This window comes from Vidua chalybeata, chromosome 5 (genome assembly GCF_026979565.1).
Source record: "Vidua chalybeata isolate OUT-0048 chromosome 5, bVidCha1 merged haplotype, whole genome shotgun sequence".
Lineage (NCBI taxonomy): Eukaryota > Metazoa > Chordata > Aves > Passeriformes > Viduidae > Vidua > Vidua chalybeata.
In genome coordinates, this window is record NC_071534.1 from 22362990 (window position 1) to 22383443 (window position 20454).

General features: G+C 45.1%; 1 protein-coding gene across 1 annotated transcript; it reads left to right on the plus strand.

Annotated features, from left to right (window-relative positions):
- The first annotated feature begins 817 nt into the window (after nucleotides 1–817).
- Nucleotides 818–11173, plus strand: RTCB (RNA 2',3'-cyclic phosphate and 5'-OH ligase). Its single transcript, XM_053943824.1, has 12 exons — nucleotides 818–987; nucleotides 1084–1162; nucleotides 2007–2074; nucleotides 3193–3292; nucleotides 4374–4530; nucleotides 5139–5295; nucleotides 6397–6556; nucleotides 6881–7056; nucleotides 7522–7710; nucleotides 8191–8301; nucleotides 8967–9086; nucleotides 10112–11173. Exons 1-12 carry the CDS (start codon nucleotides 895–897, stop codon nucleotides 10217–10219), a joined length of 1518 nt encoding a protein of 505 aa, XP_053799799.1. The 5' UTR covers nucleotides 818–894; the 3' UTR covers nucleotides 10220–11173.
- The last annotated feature ends 9281 nt before the right edge of the window (nucleotides 11174–20454 follow it).

The following is a 20454-nucleotide window of genomic DNA, read 5'->3' on the forward strand; positions in this document are numbered from 1 at the left end:
CTTAAGATGCAGAACAGGACCTGAGCCAATGGCACTACTACTCTCCATCTCTCTCTGTGACTCTTCAAATCCTCGTGCCTGTCATGTGCCCTGTTTTGTGCTGTTTAGCCAGGTTAGATACATTTAACTCCTTCAGTGTTTCTGGGTAAGTCCTCCAAACCTAATTCCATGACGTCTTTGTCCGAATTGAAGGTTAGATACTTTTCTTACTTCCTCTGGGTATGTTATCCTAACCTCTTTCTTTCTCCTCCTTTCTTCCCCGTACTTTATTAGTGTGCAAATGTGAACACAGCTCCGCAGAGGGCCGTGCCAGCCTTGCAATGCATAGGTGCTTGTGCATTGGCCAAACTTGCACGGGAAGCCGGCTCTGGCCTCCCAAACACCTGTGTCCCTCAGCTGAGAAACAATCAGCGATGGGGTGCAGGCAGCTTTTGCCTGTCCCGAGCTGAGCGAGCTCATCCCACCTGCTGCAGAGCGGTACCTAAATAGCCCACGGGCCAAAGCTACTCTGCCCCGGGGGTCAGCACGCACAGGCACTTGAAAAAAAGTACTTGGGCTTTTTCCGCACAAACTAGCCCAGAAGCCGTACGTGGTGTGAGGGAGGAGGCAGCCAGGTACAACCCAGCCCCCTGAGCTCCCTCTCACAGCCCGGCCCGCGGGTGCCGCGGGCTGTCCCAGCACCGTGGGAGACGGGCCCGGCATGGGCTTCGCTGGGGCGGGCCAGCCCTCGGCACGGCTGAGGGACGGACGGACGGACGGAGGCGGCAGGAGGCAGGGCTGAGGGAGGAGGTTTGAGCCTCGGCGGCTCCCGTCCGCTGCCGCCGCGGGCTCGCGTCAGTTCCTGCCGCCGGCCGGCGCTGCCATCGGGATCCGCCGAGCCGGAGCGCCGCCGCCATGAGCCGCAGCTACAACGATGAGCTGCAGTACCTGGACAAGATCGACAAGAACTGCTGGCGGATCAAGAAGGGTTTCGTGCCGAACATGCGTGTGCGTGGGAGGGGGCATGGGTGCCCGGGTCGGGGTAAGGGGCGCGGGGTCGGGGCGGTCCGAGCGGAGCCGGGCGGCTGACTGCTGTCCCCGCAGGTGGAGGGCGTTTTCTACGTGAACGACCCGCTGGAGAAGCTGATGTTCGAGGAGCTGCGCAATGCCTGCCGCGGCGGAGGTGGGTCCGGTGGGGAGCGGACCCCCTGACCCCGGGGGTGACACAGAATCAGTCGGTTTGGAAAAGACCTCTGAGATCATCGACTCCAGCCTGTGACCGAGCACCACTATGCCAGTTAGACCATGGCACTTAGTGCTCCGTCCATCCTTTCCTTGAGCGCTTCCAGGGGCGGTGACTCCGCTACCTCCCTAGGCAGCCCATTCCAATGTGTAATCACCCTTTCTGCGAAGAAATTCCTCCTAATATCCAACTTTAACCTCCCTTGGCACAACTTAAAGCTGTCCTCTTGTTCTGCCCCCCCGCGCGTCTCCCCCCGCTCCCCGGGGTGGGGCAGGCCCGGCGGGTGGGTGTGGAGCGGCGGCAGACAGGAGCGGGGTATCCCGCCGTGCGCGCCGCTGCGGCCCGGGGGGCAGCTCAGGCGGCCACGGCCCGCTGTAGCACGGCCTGTGCCCGGCTCTGCCGGCTGCGCTCTGCCCTCGGGAGTGTTCCTCGAGTGCCACTCTCGGAGTTTACTGCGGGGGTACAGCCTGGGCCTGTTCGCTGTGGGGATGGAGTGCAGGGCTGGATCCAAGCTGCCAGCTGGGCTAGGGGGAGCACGCTGCTGTTGTTAGCACAGCCCCCACGCTATTCGTACAAACGGCAGAAGCTGGTCTGCAGTGAAATAAACACTGCATTTAATGAAACTGCAGATCGCATACAATGCCAAGTTCTTTATACCCGACTAGAAGTCTTGTTGGTGGCCAGCTTCTGTTTTGCCAGTGTTTTAAATAGCCTCTTTAGAAAGTGTTTCATTGTGATTATTGTGGTAAATTATCAGATTACTTTTTTAGAAAATCTTTTTCAGGTGCGGGTGGCTTCTTGCCTGCTATGAAACAGATTGGGAATGTGGCTGCATTGCCTGGCATTGTTCACGTGAGTATCTGCTTTGAAAATCTGCTCTTTTTCTGTTCCCATTTGCCTGAGATTATTGCATTCCAAATGGAAACTCTCTCATGAGAAGTGGTATGGACCAAAGTTCTTCTCAAGACAGTTTGTGTGTCTTAGTAAGGAGTGCTTGCAATGGCAGGCTGCAAAACTAATTTGTCAGAGAGGGAGGTAACCACTTACTTCATTGCTTGTCTTTTGACATAGAGCTTTTCATGCTGTTTCAGCTACCTTCTTGAGCCACCTTTCCCCACTGTTCATGCAAACTGCTTATTGGTTTTGAATTGGCTCTGCTCTGGAATACATGGAGAAGTGTGGAGACAGCAGGAGGTGGTACTGTTGCCTGTGCTATTGTTATGGGCCTCATGTGAATAGTGAGCCTTCATATGCATTCAACAGTGTGCCTTCCCTCATCCTCTGCCTTTTTGGAAGCAAAGCATCAGATATAATGATGCAGGAGGAAAATGCTTACCTGTGACTCTTTTCAAGAAGTGCAAAGTACAATGTGGAAATGATCCTTTTCACATTCAATATTGCATATATTAATAAGTAACAACAGAATGTTTTTACTTGTCTCTTTTGGCGGAAGTTTTGAATTTATGGATGCAGTAAAAGGCAGATGATCATGCTGTTAAATGCCTTAGGGTCAGGCCAAAATGGAGTAAGGCAGAATAGTAACAACCTTCTAAAATGGGAATTTTGGCTGGTGCTTTGTAGAAGAGATGCTACAATCATCTACATATTCAGATCTTAACTTTTTATCTCCAAACCAAGGATTTCTTTGTGATGGTAAGGAGAGGCAGAAGAAGCAAAGTACTGTTCACTTCAGTGTGTGGTAGCACTTTAATAGATACTGAAGAGTTCCAGTTTCTGGGTGTCACAGGGTGTTTGCTTGAGAGATCTGCTGTCTGCTTTTTTTGACTGTCCTGTAAGTGCAGGAGATTAGATCCTCACCTGAGTTAATGTGTTCACTCCACCTACATCTGAACATCCATTCCTTTTTGGTATATTTGTTCACAAATGTGACTACCACTGCCACAAGGCAAAGTATAACCAAGGTGACTCTGCAGCATCAAGTTTCATAAAGCTTTAAAATTGCCTTTCAGAGATCAATAGGCCTTCCAGATGTCCATTCTGGCTATGGATTTGCTATTGGCAACATGGCTGCCTTTGATATGAGTGATCCTGAAGCAGTGGTTTCACCAGGTAAGGATGACTGACTTAACCTGCTTTGACAAATACCTCGGATAGCATAAAAATACTTTTCAAAATGGCAGGACTTCACAGTACTTTGCATTCAGAAACAAAGCAAAAATACGACAATTATAGGGAGTTAAGGGTTGCTTAATTCTTGCACTTAGAATCTTTATGAAGCAGGTAGTTACACTGAGAAAGCTGAACAGTGCAGGGAGAATTGCCCTTGTGTTTGGAGCTTGGACTTGTGATGTCCCTTCGTTTTGAAGTCTTTGACCTTGGGGTTTCATCAGATTGATAAAGAACTGACTAGTTTCTTTGCGTAGTTTGAAAACATCTTTTGAGGATATTTCTACGCTTAAAACATGACCATACAGTATGTCTGTCTTTTTAGTAAACACTTAGATCTTTGGTTACTGACAGTCTGAAGCTTGTGTGGTTGTCATGAATGATGATACTCATGTTTCAGTTTTGCTTTGATCAGTTCTAGTGTTCCTGATTGACTCAGACCCAAGGTCTCTTAGTTTGGTATCTCCCCGCTAACATTAGTAATACCAGAACCTTCATACTAAAGGTGGCATGGTTATCTTTCACATTTGGTGTTGTCTTATAGAATTTATTATTATAAATAGTAAGAGTTAAGCAAAACACCAAGAACTGAAGTTTAGTATTCCTTGTAAGTATTTATTACTTCTTACAACTGTTTATTATTTACTCCAGTGAAGATTCAAAAAATAATTTCCTTTTGGCGGTTGCTTTCAAGAATATTTTACGTCAGGGAGCCATTCTAAGATCTGTCACTTTTCTTCTGACCTTAGACAGCAGAACAGGAACATTCTCTCTGCTTTCTATGGGCAGTGTGTTTTATAATTGTGTCCATTTCTCTTTGTCAACTTGCCAGAGTAACTTTGTAAATGGAGAGGTCTGTAGGCAATCATACAGCTGTGTCTTGAAGTCTGAGGCTTCGTGTAAATCTGTTAAAATGAGGCTTAATGCAGTTCTGCTTTTTCTTCCCCAGTATTGTCACAGGAAAAGGAGTGAGATTACAGCCTTTAGTACATGTTCCCTGACATGGCTTTTTCTCCACTTGTAGGTGGTGTTGGCTTTGACATCAACTGTGGTGTCCGCTTGCTGCGGACAAATTTGGATGAAAGTGATGTGCAGCCTGTGAAAGAACAGCTCGCCCAGGCTATGTTTGATCACATTCCTGTTGGTGTCGGCTCCAAAGGTGTCATCCCCATGAATGCCAAGTAAGAGAATGACTTTGTGCACACATTGCTAGAGAGGACATCTCTGTTGTTTGTTTTGATGCAAGATTTGTCAGTAGGAGACTTAAGAAAGGAAAAGTAATTCTAAAATGCTTTCTGTTCTTTCTGCATATGTGCCTTACCTGGACAGACATAATCATCAAAGCAGAGTCAGCTCTTTCTTCCCCCATTTAAACCCCGAGAAGGTTCTTGCTGGGTTCTCATTTCTTCTGAAAACTTCCATGAACATAAAGGTCTTTTTTGAAACAGATGAGAGATAGGATTATAGATAGAAAATAGGATGTTTTACAACCAGCAAAGAGGAAAAAATGATGATGTACCAAAAGTTAATGTATTTGTAGAGCTTGATTTTCATGAAGTATTAAGAAGCTGGACTTGTTAGGAGAGTTGGGGGCTGACTGTAGCATAATAGAATAATTTTGGTTGGATGGGATCTTTTGAGGTCATCTCATCCAACTCCTTATGGGAAGGATCTAAATGTAAAGGTAGGGCTAACAAAAAAAGGCATCAAGTTGCTCAAGGCCATATCCAGTGGATTTTGAGTATATTCAGGGATAATCATCTTATGTGTCAGTGTTTGATAATTGCAGGGATTTGGAAGAGGCACTGGAGATGGGTGTGGATTGGTCTCTCAGAGAGGGCTATGCCTGGGCAGAGGACAAGGAGCACTGTGAGGAATATGGAAGAATGCTACAGGCCGACCCCAACAAAGTCTCTTCAAGAGCAAAGAAAAGGGGCCTGCCTCAGGTAATGTTATGTTTCAGGGGGGCTGTGCATGCTCCCAGGGTTCAAACATAAATGTTAGAGAGTAATTCTCTAATTCTGTGTCTTTTCTTGAAACTCTGTCTAGCATTTCTGGGCAGGGGGAAAGATGAGATAATGAGGTCAGTTCTGAATAATTCTTGACAGAGCTGCAACAGAGGAGAATAATACTGGGTTAACCCAAGATCCCTGGTGCCATTAGGTTTTCATCTGTTAACATCTGGTACTGGAAGTTACGTTGGGTGGCATTTCCACATCCAGATAGATGTATTTTGTTTTGAAGAGACAGGCGAGTTAATGTTCAACTTTCGTCTGTGTTTGCTCAGCAAGTTAATAGCAGGGCAAGAAAAGATACAATAATAAATGGAACTAGCTCGTAACTGAATCACAGTTTAAGAGTTGGATTTCATTTCTATGTATAGTGTTTCACTGCTCTGTGTGGAACAATTTGAGATGGCTATACTAATGGCACATTTGCAAAGCTTTCTTGTATCTTGGTATTAATTGATATTATTCTTCATTAATTGAGGTGGTGCAAAATTACAGCATTTTAACCTCAAAATATTATGTCCCCAATTTTCACATTTGCCTTGCAATTAAGCAATCATCTGTTAAAGAGTTGAAAAAAAATTGGCTTGGAAATTAAATATCTTGTTTTAATCTACTGAAAAGTTTTAAGTACCTAATTAACAAGATGTTGTAACTTCTTTATGGAGTTATAACCGAGTATAAGCCTGTCTGCCTTGTCTGTACAAACAGAAAATGAAGTCTGTATACTCTTCCCATCCAGGACAAAGTAAGTTGGAAAGAAATGGCAGCACAGTCTGTATGTAGATCCTGCTCCTCTTGTTTAATCACAGTCTTGTTCCAACAGCATAGGGAGATACAAATTTGAACAAAAAGGAAAGTGGTGATGCTACTGTGTTCTACTTGCTTGCAGTTTACATGGGAATATTTTTTCCACAAAAAAAACTTTACTAAACCCAAAACCTTGCTGTAGCAATTTGTCCTGTTGCCGTAGCTCTCCCCTGTGCTCCCAAAGGCTGCTTTTCCTCTCCTGTCTGATCAGTGTGTTGTGATTGGCAGCTGGGGACCCTGGGAGCTGGAAATCATTACGCCGAGATCCAGGTGGTGGATGAGATTTACAACGAATATGCTGCCAAGAAAATGGGCATTGACCACAAAGGGCAGGTGTGCGTGATGATCCACAGTGGAAGCAGAGGGCTGGGCCACCAGGTTGCCACAGGTATGATCTGACTGGTGTAGCTACCTGGAGTGAGACAGACTGCTCGGCATGGTCTTGTCACTGACAGCAAACTCCAGCACCAAAGAGCATTTCTTACAGTGAATTGCTTAGAGCATCCTGAATTGCTTGGTCAGGTGTTATCTGGTTGCAAACAATTGATAACGTTCTGACACAGATTTGCTTTTGCATTTGAGAAATAGCCTTGGGCTTGACCATTGGACAGATGAGTTCAGTTTTAGGATATAAATTACAGACACCCATGTTAATCTCAAAGATTGCAGCAAAATTAAGAAGTCACTTAGACTTACTGTGTTTATTTCCCAGATGCACTGGTGGCTATGGAAAAAGCTATGAAACGGGACAAAATCATAGTGAATGATCGCCAGCTGGCATGTGCCAGGATTGCCTCTGCAGAGGGACAAGATTACCTGAAGGGAATGGCAGCTGCTGGCAACTATGCCTGGGTTAACCGCTCTTCCATGACTTTCCTAACACGACAGGTAGGAGCAGAGTTCTCTCTGATGCAGATATTTTTCCTGCTTCATCCCAGACATGGAGAACAAAGAGTAGCTGCACTATTTAACTTCATTTCATTTTTATGTTTCTTAATTTTTTTTTTCTCTGGGGAGAGTTGCACAAAGCTGCAGTCATACCAATCTATCTAAAACCTCTCAACATCATTGGATTGTACTTGGCCAAAGCCACTTAGCAGTATTTTTGAAAATGCCTTGAGCTGGAAAAAGAGGATACAAGAAAACTGGGGGTTTTGTTGCTAAAGCCACCTTTTCAGAGTTGCACAAATTTGCCTAATTGATATCTACTTAATTACAACGGGAAGCTGCCAGCGGGCAGAGAAACAGTCTGTGTAGTCCAATTCTGTCATTCTCAGCACTGTTGTATTCCGTTCCACTGCGGTTGAATTATGTTGATCGTGTATCTCACGTCCTGATTTGCTCTCCTCTTAGGCCTTCGCCAAAGTCTTCAACACAACGCCAGATGACCTTGACATGCACGTTATCTATGACGTGTCTCACAACATTGCCAAAGTGGAGCAGCACGTAGTGGATGGAAAGGAGCGGACTCTGCTGGTGCACAGAAAGGGATCAACCAGGGCCTTCCCTCCTCACCATCCTCTTATTGCTGTTGATTATCAAGTAAGTTTAGTTTTGGGAGAAGGAAATAGAGAATTCTGGATTAATCAGACAATTTTAGGGTCCCTAACAGATACCTAAATGCTGTGAGTTAATTTTTTAAGGTAGCAGCACTGGAACCCTGGTGGGATGGCAGTATTCAGCTTGTGTGTGTGTTAGATCTTTGTGACACTGAGCTCCTCCTTCTGCTTCACACCCAAAATGGTTGGAAGAACATGAAAGGGAAGAAGTCCTTTATAGACTTCAGGATTCAATGGTTTGCCTTGTCTGTCTTTTGGACACAAGGTTTTTGATCTACTGGTCTGCATCTTTCAGTGCAGTTAGTTTTCTAGAATCCTTGATTCCAGGCACCTGAGACAACCAGGGATGCTCTCAATGAATGTTAATCTGACTTCCTTTTCTGGAGACACAGTTCCTCTCAGACTTTTATCAAGAATGAGATTTTTCAGCTTTTTCTTATCAATGAATGCTTTGCATCCACAGCTGACTGGACAACCTGTTTTGATTGGTGGCACAATGGGCACCTGTAGCTATGTCCTCACCGGCACAGAGCAAGGCATGACTGAGACCTTTGGAACTACTTGCCATGGAGCTGTAAGTCAAGAAGTTATTTTAGGGAGGGGTTGGGATGAGTCTGTCACCCAGAGAACAAAGTTTTTGAAGGGTCATCCAATGTGTGATTCCTCTGTTGGTCATACAAGCAGAGAGTAGCCTTGCCAGTAGTCCCTGCCCAGGAGAACTGCAAGGTAGAAGTCTTTGTCTCTTACTGAGTAGTTGTGACTACTTCTGCAGAAAATCTGCTTTTTATAAGTCAGATGTTAGGATGAAGATGTGGAGAATAAGCTTCTTTTACAAAATTCTGATACCTCTGAACTAATGAGGGTGGTTAACTGGGCTGAGGCTGTCTATATATAAAACTCCTCAGTATTTAGAAGGTTATTTCCTCCCCTGTTATTCATAGAGTGAGACAATGATTGAGGAAGAGCAGCATCTCCCAGTAAATTCCAAGTCCTGAATACTGTTTGGTTTGGGTAAAAAGACATTTGCAGACGAGTGTGTTATACAAATGAAACATTCCTAGCCATCATACCAGAGGTGTGATTTTGCAGGAGCCTGTGATCTAAAGGCCAAATTAATTTCCTGGGTTTACTGTGGTTTATGCTATCAGTCATTCTGTGTTTGCTTATAATGCAGTAATGGGTTTTTTGATAAGTTTTGTTTTTCCAAACTGCTACGAACTAACAAAACTGTTGGCCTAGGGTCGTGCACTGTCTCGAGCCAAGTCTCGGCGTAACTTGGACTTCCAGGATGTACTGGACAAACTGGCTGACATGGGCATTGCCATCCGTGTTGCTTCTCCCAAACTGGTCATGGAAGAAGTGAGTTTAGTACTTCATTATCTTAGAAGAAAAGGGGGTCTTGCTCCCTGGCTGAATGACCCTCCCTGACCTGATTTTTTGCAGTGCTAAGCAATTGCCAGTACTCTAAATATGCAGCTTGTGTGATTTCTGATAGAGCTGTCAATTTTTTTGGAAAATGATATGAAGTGTTCTCTATCCTAAAAGCATGCTGAAAGGGGAGATGCCTGATTGACAGGATTTGGGGTGGTATGTTTTTTCTTCTGCCTGGTGATAGGGATAATTGCTATCTTTGTGTGAGCATCTACAAAAGCAACTATGTTTTATGGATTTTCTTCTTGAATGATGTTCTCCCTGCTTTAAATTTATCTTACACTGCAGCTTTCACGTAGATTAGAAGCAGCTTGAAAGATCCTCTTTTAAGATGAACTCCTGTATTTGCTCAAGAAGAGAACTCTGAATGGTCAGAGAACTTTGAATATTATGACTTCCAGTTCCTCTGCATTAACACTGAACATGCCTTTTCTGTTCACAACCTCACTCATAAAAGTGTTAATCATTTGGCACTATGCTTTTCTGGGTGTTGGTGTTCTATAAATATGTTGATCACATTAAAGTTTCTATTTAAAAGCAGCTTCGTTGTCAGAATAGGGGCCAGAGGGGGAAACTCTAGAATTAAACTTTGACTGCTGTCACTAAGGAGCAGTGAAGATAAAATTTAAAGGCTACCTGTAAAGAAGAAGTTGGAGTTACTTCCTACTAAATAATGAGGTTTGCCATTCTAACATGCTGGGACACTCATTATCTGAAAAACTGGATTAAAATAGCTAATACTTTATCTGAAATATGATGAGAGCTTATTTGGAAAGCTAAGTGTCTTACAGATTTCTTAGATACAGAAGGTGGACACATTCTCAATATGTTCACCTACTTCTACACCCTCCATTTATATGGTTATTTTTGTGAAGAGTGGATTTCAAAAGCCTACACCTGACTTCCTGTGACTATTGGTTGTTTATAGTTTTTTCTTTTTCCCCCCCCTCCAGGCACCAGAGTCTTACAAGAACGTGACTGATGTGGTTAACACCTGCCACGAAGCTGGCATCAGCAAGAAAGCCATTAAACTGAGACCTATTGCTGTTATAAAAGGCTAGGAGCCGACAAGGCACCCATGTCTCCAGGCCTTACACAAAACTGACTAGAATTATCATCTTCCCACACCTCTTGGACTCTGTAGGATGCTCAAATATCACATTCCTGTTCTGGAAACACAACAGCTGAGGATACACCTATTTTTAACCACTCCTAGCCATAATGAATGCCCCTCCTCCTTGTTATATGGTGTTCTTTTCTTGTGAGGAAAGGGCAAAGAAATAAGTAAGTCTTGGTTTTTATATGCAGTCCTTCCTCCATTTCCCTGCTCAGGCAGGACTTCAGACTTACCTGAGTTGTCACTAAGTGCTGTGCTGCAAGACCACCTCCATCAGTGAAGGTGGTGTATGGACCAGAGCTGCTGTCGCCACACCTGAGTGCCTGGAGCTCTTTCTGCATGTGGAAATACTCTGATAGATAGGGTATTGCATTTGTGGGCAGGGAGAGGCTGTCCTGTCTGCAGGTGCCTTTATGCACAGTCTGTACTGTTGCATGTTTTGTGGCAATTGGGTAAGAAATCTGGAGTTGGGAGTAGTCTCTTGCTCAGATTGAGGGGGGCTACCCAAGCTTGAGAGACAGTCTTACCCCAGCCTCTCCCATTTAACACAGCACCTGGTGAACTTGGCTCAGGACAAGTAGGCATTCCACAGTCTTCTGGAAAAGCTGAGCAGAACTGTATGTTGCCTTGAGAGGTTTTGTTTGCCTAGTAAAAGTTGTAACTTAACTTAGGGATGTGCTAATCCAACATTTTGAAAAGCTCTAAGCATGTGAAAGTTGGGTTGGGTAACGCTGCTCACTGTGTCCCACAGCTGATTTAAGGGAGCCCAATTTCAGGGTCAGGCCCAATGCGATGGGACTTAGAGTGTTTCTTTTACATTCATTAACCAAGGCTGGAGGGGAAGCCGACCATCCCCACTGGATCATTTTGGGGGATTACAATAAAATGGGAAGATGGATGTGGCAGTGTATCTGTGTCATGTTTATTCCATGTACTTGAAAGCAGACAACAGACATTTCAGCCATATATGAGCTTGAAACGCGTTGCATTTTGTGACTTCAGATGATGGATCTTGCAAAGCATGTGCAGATGGCAGAATTTTTGCAGGATACAAGGAAGAGCAGTGGAGTGCTGTTTTCCCAGCTCGGTTTTGACAGGAGTGTAATGGCTGTGACCTGTCCTTGCCGGCTGTGCTGAGCCCACCTCGCTGGACAGGGGATGGCGCCTGCCTGCAAGGCTGGATGCCGGCACAAGGGGGCGGCTGGAGGGAAACAACACCCCAAAGCAGGAGTGGAGCCCTGCCAAGGACCCGTGTAAGGGGAGCAGATAGTGATTGATCGGCTGCAGTGCCTTTTGATGAAACATCCCCTTAAGTGCAGGATCTTAGAAGGCTTAATGGTATTTCACTGTTGTAATCACTTTGTTCTTAAGGGTTTTTTTTAGGTTCAAATACGGTGTTTGTGCAGGTTCAGAAGCAGCACCTGTACTTAACAGGCACTGCTCTGAGTTCTTGTGAGTCTGAACTTACAGCTTCTTGTTTCCCCCTCCTTTCTTCAATGGAAGAGCTCCAGATTGCCATTTCAGAGGTCTGAATCTAAAACAAAAATTTCATGGAGAAGTGTGAATTAGCCTCCAGTGACCGAAAGAAAAATTGGTCTCAAATCTTCTGCTTAAGTCTATGTTCCCTGCAGAAGTTTCTGTCTATAAATACTGCCATTTCTTTGATGTGGAATGTAAGGAAACTTTTAAAAAATTCACATTTAAAAATAAGCATTTCACAAACATAGTTCTCCTTTCAACTTCTACTTACCCTTACTATTAAGGGACAAATTTATTTTTTTACAAGGAGAAATCATGAGTACGATGGAGGTACTGTCATATGGATGGGATGTATGCCTTAAGTCCTCTGATCATCAGTGTTTATGCATTAGCATTCAAGACTGCAAGAAGAGCTGTCAATTTTGGTTTCCTATTACCAAGCTGGTATTAGTTTTGGTTATATGTTGTGCTGTATGAAGTCAAGTGCTGGTTTCCTAACCACCTGAAAAAGACAAGAAAAATGTAAGATGTCTCCCAGTTCTTTGTTTGAACCAGGATTTTTTTTCCAGTTCAAGTCTGTCTTTTTTTTCTGCAAATAGGGTCGACCACCAACTTTTTTTATTCTGCATTTTAAAAAGTAAATTATAAGAAGTGTTAGGTAGAGAAGGCATGCAGTATTAAATTTCATGTGCTGAAATACAGGTGGATCTGCAGGAGTATTTTGGCGATGCCAAAGAACCAGTGTGATTATTGAACTATCTTTTCTTCCATAGAAGATTACTGAGAACTCTGAAATACCTGTTGATGATGCACTTTCCTCACCAAAAGACTGAAAAAGCCTTGGTGAATGAGTGTTAGGGCCTTTTTTCCTTGGGGTACCACAGTTAGGGGATCTGGTCTACATCTGCCCTTGGAACTGCTGCACACTTCTGTCCAACCACAGGCGCTCAGCTGTTCCCTGCCTAAGTTCAGCCGATTCACCCATCTGTGGTCTGCAGCAGAAGGTTTGTTGGCTTGCACAGGGTGTCTGCACTTGAGGGTTTGGTTGCCTTTGGGCTACTCTCAGCCCTCAGATTGCACCCCAAGCTGGGGGTGTTGTTTGTGGGGTGCAGTGCCAGGTGGAAGGGGCAGAACTCAGCCCTGGGCTGTGTGAGACCCCTGGGAAGATAGCTCCTCCCAGCAGTGTTTAATTTGTCACAACAGATGGCAAAGCTGGGGTGCAGCTGATGGCCTCCCTTGACTTGGTCACACTTTGTGTTCCCCAGGTGCCTAACTTCCCTAATTCAGCCTCTCCCAAGGGGAACCAGACCTCAGCCAGGTAAGCTGCTGTGGTGTATTTGCACCATACTGCACACCTCACAGGTTGGGAGCCTGGTGTCTGATGTTTATCACCTGGTGTCACGTTTGTCACTATCCTAAGTCTCTGGATTTCTCTTCCCTCTGCTCTGACTTTCCTCTCCCTGCTTTAAATTGCAGCTCTGCACACACCATTTCCTCCTATGCTGGTGGTCCCAGGCTGGTGTTCTGGCCCAGAAGGAACAAGTGATCTCTGACACATCTCTGGCACAAGCACCCCCACTCTGCTCTGCTCTCCTTTGTTCCTCTCAAACATAAACACATTTAACTGGCCTCTTCTCCCTCCACCGCCCCAGTCTTCAAAGCGATCAGACAGAGCAAGATCCCTCCTGCAGCGTGTGCCAGCATGCTCCCTGCTTGCAGGAAAGCTTCAGTGAAGCAGTAGGCCCTGCCTCTACCTGGCATTTGCTTTGCTCTCTTGAGCCCTGTCCTAGCCCAAATGGTTGTGATCACCAGTCCTTCTGGTTTTCTGTCTGGAAAGGTGGCAGTGGGAGATGTACAGTGGAAAAGCAGGAGCTCTGCAGTCCCCAGCCAGGGATATACTGGGTACAGGTGCTTTGTCCTCTGCACCATGGGAGGAAGAAGAGGACTTCCTGGCACTCACAAATACCAATAATTATGTGGTTTCTGGTGGGGTTTTTGTTTGCAATATGTAGCAGGAGGGTGGGGGTCATGCTGAGTGATGTGAGGTGGGAGAGCAGAGGGCGCAGAAATTCCTCTGGTCTCCCACGGCAGATGTGCAGCTTGGTCTCCTCAGGCAACCAACCATCCCCTGCCTGAGGAGATGCTGCTGGGTTTCATAGTGCTCAGCACATCCCCATCGTGGTGCACCCTTGTTCCCAAACTCCAGGAGACTGCTTTGGGTCATGTTGTATATATAAATTCAGAAACCAAAATAATCACTAGTCTTAATTGCAGAGATTATGGCCAGGAAATGGAAATTGAATCATCTGCCAGCACTTAATTTAACATTTACTAGCTTAGCAAAAGACACGCAGGGGCTGGGCTGCCCTCACATGCTGTGTTTGAGTCAGCCTTGTATTGGAGCCTGTTCCAAGAAACCACCTGGTTACCCAGCTCTCGGCTCTTAAGAACTGTAACCTGTTTATGCTTTTAATCTTAAAAACAAACAAACCAAAAACCTGGTGGTTTTATTTTTGACTAATGCTTGTTATTGTAGTGCTTTAAATTTGTGTCATTCACAGACAAGTTACCAACCTTTAAAGCCATCAGGTAAGCTGATGAGTTTCTCCACTGTTTCCCTGCCAAATGTTTAACCACTTCTTGGATGAGGACTGAAAAGGTATCATTGTAAATTATTCTTTCCCTTGAAGATATTTATACCTTGTAGTTGTTGCTAAAGGATTTTCTCCATCTTTCATAGGAGTGTTTTTGTCAGGCAGATACACAAAGGGCCATGACTTTCTCCTCCATTTTGAGTATTTTGAATATATGTGTATTTTGAATCTAGCCCAGAAAGGACTTTGTCCATCTTCTGACACAAGTTGTGCATGTCTGCAGGGCTGAAGCCCTTTCATGGTGGAAGAACTGAGCCCTGCAGAGGAGGAGAAAACTCTCCCTCCAGGGAGCCTGCTTTGTCCAGCCCAAGACGTGGAGCTGTGCTGGCAGGAGGGTGCCCGTGGGTGCAGGCAGCACTGGGTGCTCTCCACCCCAGCAGCCACAGTGGGCACCTCCATGGCACAGAATCCCTCCCCAGGGAAGGGATCTCAGGGGGGCTGCAGTGCCCATGGGGCAGCTGTCAGCCCTCAGAGGGGTGAGTAGGGAGGGAGAACCTCGCTTGCAGGCGTTGTGGGCCAGGAGCTAAGCACTGCTCCTGCCCCCCACATCAGTCCCAGCGCTGTGGGGTGACCTGGCCTTCACAAGTCCCGTTAGGAAGTTCAGGAGATGTGCAGGCTGCTGGCTGCTCTTCTGCCAGACCCCACAAGCTCTTCCATTATTGGTCAGTGGATGAGGCAGAAGTTTTATCTTGACAGAGAAACACAAGCCCTGGTTGTGCCAATATTCCTTTCCTAGTCTCTCAGGCAGAAATTCCAACAATTTGATGATTATCAATAGCAGCCAAGAGCACCTCCATTGCTGTCTCCTTTCCCCCTGCTTCTCTGGCAGAAAGTGAATCCTCCATCACAGACTGATCCTGGAAAGAAAAGTTCAGCTTAAGGCTCAGACATTCAAGTCCATCATGGACTTTTCCAGCCTGTTCCATCTTCCTATGTCTTGGTGCTCTATTTGCAAATGGGAATAAAAATCACTTCCTTTAATATCACTTTTTATTGGTCTTTCCTATTTAACTACAAGTCTGTGATTCAGGGATCAGATCCTTCTGCACCTATGAGTGCTGCTGATCACAGTGGCACCTCCCTGTGAAGCATGGCCTTAGCTGCCCCATGCTCAGTGTGTGCTGCCTTCTCCTGAGGCTTCAGTGCTGCTGGAGGGATGGGTTCATTCCTGTCACAATCTAAACTGCAAGCAGGAGAGAGTGTAAGCTGTTCTGAGTTTCAAGCAGTCACAGAAAAACTTAGAATAACTTTTTCATAGTCTTCTGGCTAGAACACAGAGCCACTGAGCCAGACCCTCGTCTTGAGTTCAGTGTTAGTGAGTGCCTAAATTCCTCTGTGCTTATGTGAAATGCTGAATGTGCCACTTTGCTTTTGCCATCTTTGTCTGCTAAGGGACAGAAGCTGAGAGCATCAGGCTGCTCTCTCAGGGTGGACCAAGGAAAGGGACGGTGTTAGATGGATGCTTTCAGTCAGGAAACATTCAGCAATGGATGTCAGCACATGGAGTTTCATTTTCCTTTACTTCACACTTCAGAGTCCTACCTGAAGAACCTCAAAAATCTAAAGATCAAATTAAAATACTTCACGTCAGGGAAGAAAACATTTAAGTGAGGCCTTTGGTTTCAAACAAAACCCTTATGGATCAACCAGAAACTATTCTGTTCTTCAGCTATGGGAACCAGCCCTTAGTGTTGTGCCATAAGAAGTGAAGAGCCCTGAGTCAGTGCCAGAGTCCATTTCCCCAGCACGCAGGGCCCCTCATGACAGTGTCCCCTCAACTCTGCCATCTGCATCCATCATCCTACCCAGCCTCCGTGGCACCACCAGGGAGGAAAGGCTGGATTCACCTTGGTTTGTGTTCAACCCACCTTTCACAGTGCCTGGTGGACTCATCTCCCCTCCCCATCTTTGGTGACTCAGCCAAAGAATTTTAATCTCCGTGGTCTGTCTGTAGTTTTAAAATGTAATTCCAATGGAGTTGGGCTTTTTTATCCCGAAGCCATGAAACTGTTGTCAGAAGAAATTGATACACACGAGTGAGGGGAACAAAGTGCTGCTGGGGAGGATTTGACTCAAGACAGAACTTCAAATGGAAATCTCCCTGTTTGAAGTGGATATGTCCTTTATCCCTACACCTTTCATTTCTGTTACACTGTGGGAGCAAGGGCTCAGAGGGTCTGTTCAGCAGAGGGGTGGTTCCTGCTCTGGCTCTTGTCTGCAGGAGGTTCCTGTCTCCTGGCTGTGGGTGTCCTCACTGCTCATGAGAGCCCTGGGGAAATGGTTTTTTGGGGTAAAAGGGCTCCTGCAGCCCAGCTTGGGAAGCACTTCAGCCGCTGCCCTGTTGCCCCAGGGCTGCAAGCTGGGAGCTCTCCATGCCTGACCAGCTCTGGGCATGGGGGTCTGTCCATGTAAACACTGAAACTATCCCAGGCACCTCAGATCAAATCACAGGGTCTTCCCCTTCCTTCAAAGACATTTGAAGCCTAAAGGATATAGATCAAACATGTAAATTTGAACTGAGATTAATTATACATTTGCAACTGGAGGGGGAAGGAAAAAAAAAAGCCATTAAGGTTTGTCTGCATTAACTATGCCTGTGGGGGTGTTTCTTTGTCTTTGCATGCGATGATACTTCATGAGATACCAAGTCTGGTTCCACCAGATCTCTGGAAAAGCCTTAGAGGCTTCAGGAGACTCTGCAAATGTGTTTCAGCAGGAGCCAGACAAGGAGAAGGGAAGTGTTGGCACCGCCTCCTCAGAGCACTGGAGGAGCCTTTGTTGAGTGGCTGGAGGCTACTTCTCAGCTCCCTGATTTCAAAGAAGTCTAATTATCAGTTGGATAGGGTTCAGGACACCGAGGGAGCTGCCAGATCTTTCATGAGGAGGTGAGTTTGTCCCACTGAATCTAGGATAAAAAAAAAAAAAATCTGGAAAGAGGGATATAATTTAACCATGTAAGTGTTGTCTTACATCCATACTGTACCAGGTGGAATATACTGCTAGTTTTATCTGGTAGCCTGGTTTGTACACCCTTTTCCTTTGGAGCATTTGTGTTGTAATATTTTTATCTAAAACCTGGCTGAAATGAAGGAGCACTGGAAATTTCACTATAAAACCTATTCTCCAAAGAGGTCCACCCCAGTGAGTCTCATTAAAAAACTGGCATGTGATCTTCCAGAAATCTCAACAATTTTTCAAACATTCTGAACTTTTTTTACTCTGCCCTACAAACTGCCTTTTCTTAAACCTCTCCAAGTAAATTTTAAGTAAGTCTAATGAATTTCCTCTCCAAGTAAATTTTAAGTAAGTCTAATGAATTTCCATTCACACATTGGTGTGGAAGCCTTAAGCCTTCAGATCTGCCAAGTCACTTTCCTAATTGTTGCAGTGAAGTCGCTGTCAATATTTTTGAGCATACACTTGTGATCTTTGTTCTCAGTATTAAAAGTTAGGGCTAGCTGAAAAAAGAGAATGCTTGCAGAAAACAAAAATAAACCCAAAACTGCCTCTGTTTTGTGGGCATGGCTCAATACAAATATATTTTTTACATTATTTCCAATTATATTCTTCCAAACTGAAAACGGCCTCATTTACAGATTGACAGAATGAAATTTTTCTTATCTGTAAAATTTCAGGAATAAAATAAAACACACCATCCTGATGATTCCTGGACAGGGGTTGCTGCTGCCATTGTCACACCTGACTCACAGGTTATACCAGATGACACCTGCCCATGCTCCAGACCCCTGCTCTCCAGACCCTGGTGCCTGCTCTTGTAGGTGCCCTGTGGTGTTTGTCCCACACACATCTATGCCTACATCTGCATGCCAGGATTCATTGCTACACTCTTTATCTCTTGCAATCAAGAACCATGCGGGAAACTCACCAGTGGCTTTCTCAGGGGTGCTCTTCTTATCCTTTTTTCAGCCATTGAAAGTCTGGCCAGAGACCCCACTAGACTTTGTTCTTCAGAAAAAAATAATCCTGAGACTGTAAATGTGCTCCTTAAGACAGTGACCTCAGTGAAATTCCAGCAAAGTTTGCAGGAACTAGAAAATACTCAAAGGGTTTTGTCAAAAGTAAATTTAAAAATGTTTAAATGTAACATGTTTTTCAATCACAGAGCCAACAAATTTCATTCACCTCTGAAGGCACTGACCACTCGTACTACAGAGCAATTCAGCTGTTTAATGGTGGTGGTATTGCTGCTGTTCTGTCTTTTCAAAGCAAGCTCCCCCAATACATGCAGCTCCACTCAGCACCCTCATGAAACTTGCTTTTAGTAAAAATTGAACCAGCTGGTAACTGAATGAGCTTCTCAGACAGGATAATACAAACACAACTTAATAACCTTATGCTTTATGGGCTTGTTAATGTAAATGGAAATTTTAAAGCTTTCATGCTGCTGCAAAATGCAAAGCTATGGAGCACACTGCACATAAACAGAGGCATATTCCTTGCATCTGTACTGCTTGCCATGCTGACAGCTTTGATCTGTCCTAACAGGGCCCTTGGGATCTGTACTACTGCTTGAAATGGGACATTGCCCCTGCAAACCAGGGCTGCAGCATCACCCAAGTGAGTTGGGGGCAAACTGCTGGGGTTGGGGGGCTGAAGGAGGCAACAGTGGAACAGGGCAGGGCTTTTCATGGCTTTTTGCCTGGCTTCAGCAGTGGTCTGCATTAGTCAGCTGGTGGCAAGGAGAGTGCCAGCTGCATCATTGAGATGACAGCCTGGTAGAGAGATGTATTTGTCCCCCCACCCTCACTGTGAATGGAAATGGAATGGAATGGAATGGAATGGAATGGAATGGAATGGAATGGAATGGAATGGAATAGAATAGAATAGAATAGAATAGAATAGAATAGAATAGAATAGAATAGAATAGAATAGAATAGAATAGAATAGAATAGAATAGAATAGAATAGAATAAGCTGCCAGCTCTGCAATACCAGAGCTGGGTAACTTGCAAGGGCAGGTTTATCTACAAGCACAGGGGCCCTGGGTGCTTCCACTCAGAGAGAGAACAAGAAACCCATGCAATCAGCTCCTGGTAAAGCATTACAGGGGCAATCTGGTGATGTTTTCCAGTGGGCAGGATCTACTGGTGTTCACAGCACAGAGGCAAGAGGTGGGCCATGCTGTTGTTGAAACAGAGGCAAATCCCAGGGCTGAAGTAACCTGGGTTTATCACTTGGCTCCTGATAGCAGGTGGGCTGAGTACTGTAATCTTCCCCTCACTCCCCAGACAGAGCACAGCCTGCTCACAGCTGCTCAGCACTTTGATAAAAAAATACACTTGGAGGTATTTTGCAATGATGAACAAGAAAAGGTGAACAAGAAGTGATGGTAAGTAAATAAATGTGGTGTGTCTGAGGTGCAGGAAAATATATTAAGTTGGGAGGGGTGGTTTGGTTTTTTTCCCCAAAATTAATCCTCCCCAGAGATGTCATATCTGATTGTTCCTATTTCCCTTGTTTCAGCCATGCAGCTGATATGGTATCAATCAGTGTGCTGCACCTCACAACCACTTTCTTGTCTCTCTCCCCTCTTCCATGCTTACTCATTTTCCCATGCAAAAACACCACAACACACACTCCTGTGTTTGTACCTCTGGCTTATTTAATTTACATATTACACAGTTTATTATCAGTTTCACTGGTGAAGCCCCAGTGTGCTTTCATGCCTCTGGGTGTGGGGATGCACACATCACCTCTGCATGAGTGATCCCTTGGGATAAGCTGTGTGCATCTGAGCCTGGAACTTCTTCAGTGCTTTTTGCATTTAAAAAGCTACATCAAGAGAGCAGCCTCGCATAGCAAAATGCTGCAGTAAAGCACATAGATGAAAAGATGTGAAAATTTGGTTTATTTGTAACTACTTGTTCTCTTTGTGATCTCAGTGCAGATGGAAGAGATTGGTTAGGATTCAGTGCTGACATCTTATAGCCCTGGAACACAAAAATCTGCTATGTTTCCCCAGAACCACACCACATCAAAACAAAATCATGGGGACAAGCAAGCTGCTTTGTGAGCAGCACAGTAAA